General features: G+C 62.4%; 1 protein-coding gene across 1 annotated transcript in view; it reads left to right on the top strand.

Annotated features, from left to right (window-relative positions):
- RBM15 (RNA binding motif protein 15) overlaps window positions 1-1230 on the top strand; it is a 13419-nt gene that overhangs the window by 1906 nt on the left and 10283 nt on the right. Inside the window, exon 2 of the mRNA XM_009891753.1 lies at window positions 5-1217. Coding sequence (XP_009890055.1) covers window positions 5-1217 — 1213 coding nt within the window. The remainder of the gene's footprint in view (window positions 1-4; window positions 1218-1230) is intronic.

The following is a 1230-nucleotide window of genomic DNA, read 5'->3' as shown; positions in this document are numbered from 1 at the left end:
CCAGGAGGAGATCAGCCCCGAGGATGACCAGAGAGCCAACCGCACGTTGTTCCTGGGCAACCTGGACATCACCGTGAGCGAGTCAGATTTACGCCGAGCTTTTGACCGTTTTGGGGTCATTACTGAGGTGGACATCAAAAGGCCGGGGCGCGGGCAGACCAGCACGTATGGTTTTCTTAAATTTGAAAATCTGGACATGGCGCACCGGGCCAAGCTGGCCATGTCAGGAAAGGTGCTTCTGCGTAACCCCATCAAGATTGGGTATGGGAAAGCCACTCCGACTACCAGGCTCTGGGTGGGTGGCCTTGGGCCCTGGGTGCCCCTCGCTGCCCTGGCCAGGGAGTTTGATCGGTTTGGCACCATTCGCACTATCGATTACCGCAAAGGTGATTCCTGGGCCTATATCCAGTACGAGAGCTTGGACGCGGCGCAGGCTGCGTGCACCCACATGCGTGGTTTTCCCTTGGGTGGGCCAGATCGCCGCCTCCGCGTAGACTTTGCTGACACGGAGCATCGGTACCAGCAGCCCTACCTGCAACCTCTGCCCTTGCCACCCCCTGCTCATTACGAGCTCGTGGCGGAGGCGGCTGCTTTTGGGGCTCACCGGGGAGCCCCACCTGATCCTCTTCGGGGGGCCCGGGACAGGACGCCACCGTTACTCTATAGAGACCGCGACAGAGACCTTTATCCTGAGACAGAGTGGGTGCCCCCCCCACCCCCTGTACGGGATGGGAGTAATCGGGCCGCTGCCTATGACCCACTGGAAAGCCTGGAGCGCCGCCGGGATGGTTGGTCCTTGGAGCGGGACCGAGGGGAGAGGGAATTGGGCAGTAGTAGTAGGGATCAGCCTAGGAAACGGAGACTGGCGGAGGATGGAGGCCGGCACTTGGACCGCTCTCCGGACAGCGAGCGCTCTTCTTCCTCCCGTAAGCGTCACTGTTTAGCCACAACCTCTCCCCCGGACCGCAGCCCTGAGCTCCTTGGAGGGCGGGAGCGTTACAGTAGTGACCCCGAGCGCTCCTCCTCCCGTTTGCTCCTGTTGGAGCGACCCTCGCCTGTCCGGGAATCGCGCAGGGGCAGCCTGGAGCGGGGTCAGAACGAAAAGCGCGACCGCAAGAATTCCGCTGAACGGGAGCGGAAGCATCGCGCTTCTGTGGCGGCCGCCGCGCAGGAGTGCAAAAGTCCAGCCAAAAAGGACGAGCGCGCTACGGAAGGAGGCGGCGGAGGCTC

This window comes from Charadrius vociferus, unplaced genomic scaffold, assembly GCF_000708025.1.
Source record: "Charadrius vociferus isolate BGI_N301 unplaced genomic scaffold, ASM70802v2 scaffold819, whole genome shotgun sequence".
Classification (NCBI taxonomy): Eukaryota; Metazoa; Chordata; class Aves; order Charadriiformes; family Charadriidae; genus Charadrius; species Charadrius vociferus.
Note: the sequence above shows the minus strand (reverse complement) of the source record. Positions and strands in the feature narration are given on the sequence as shown.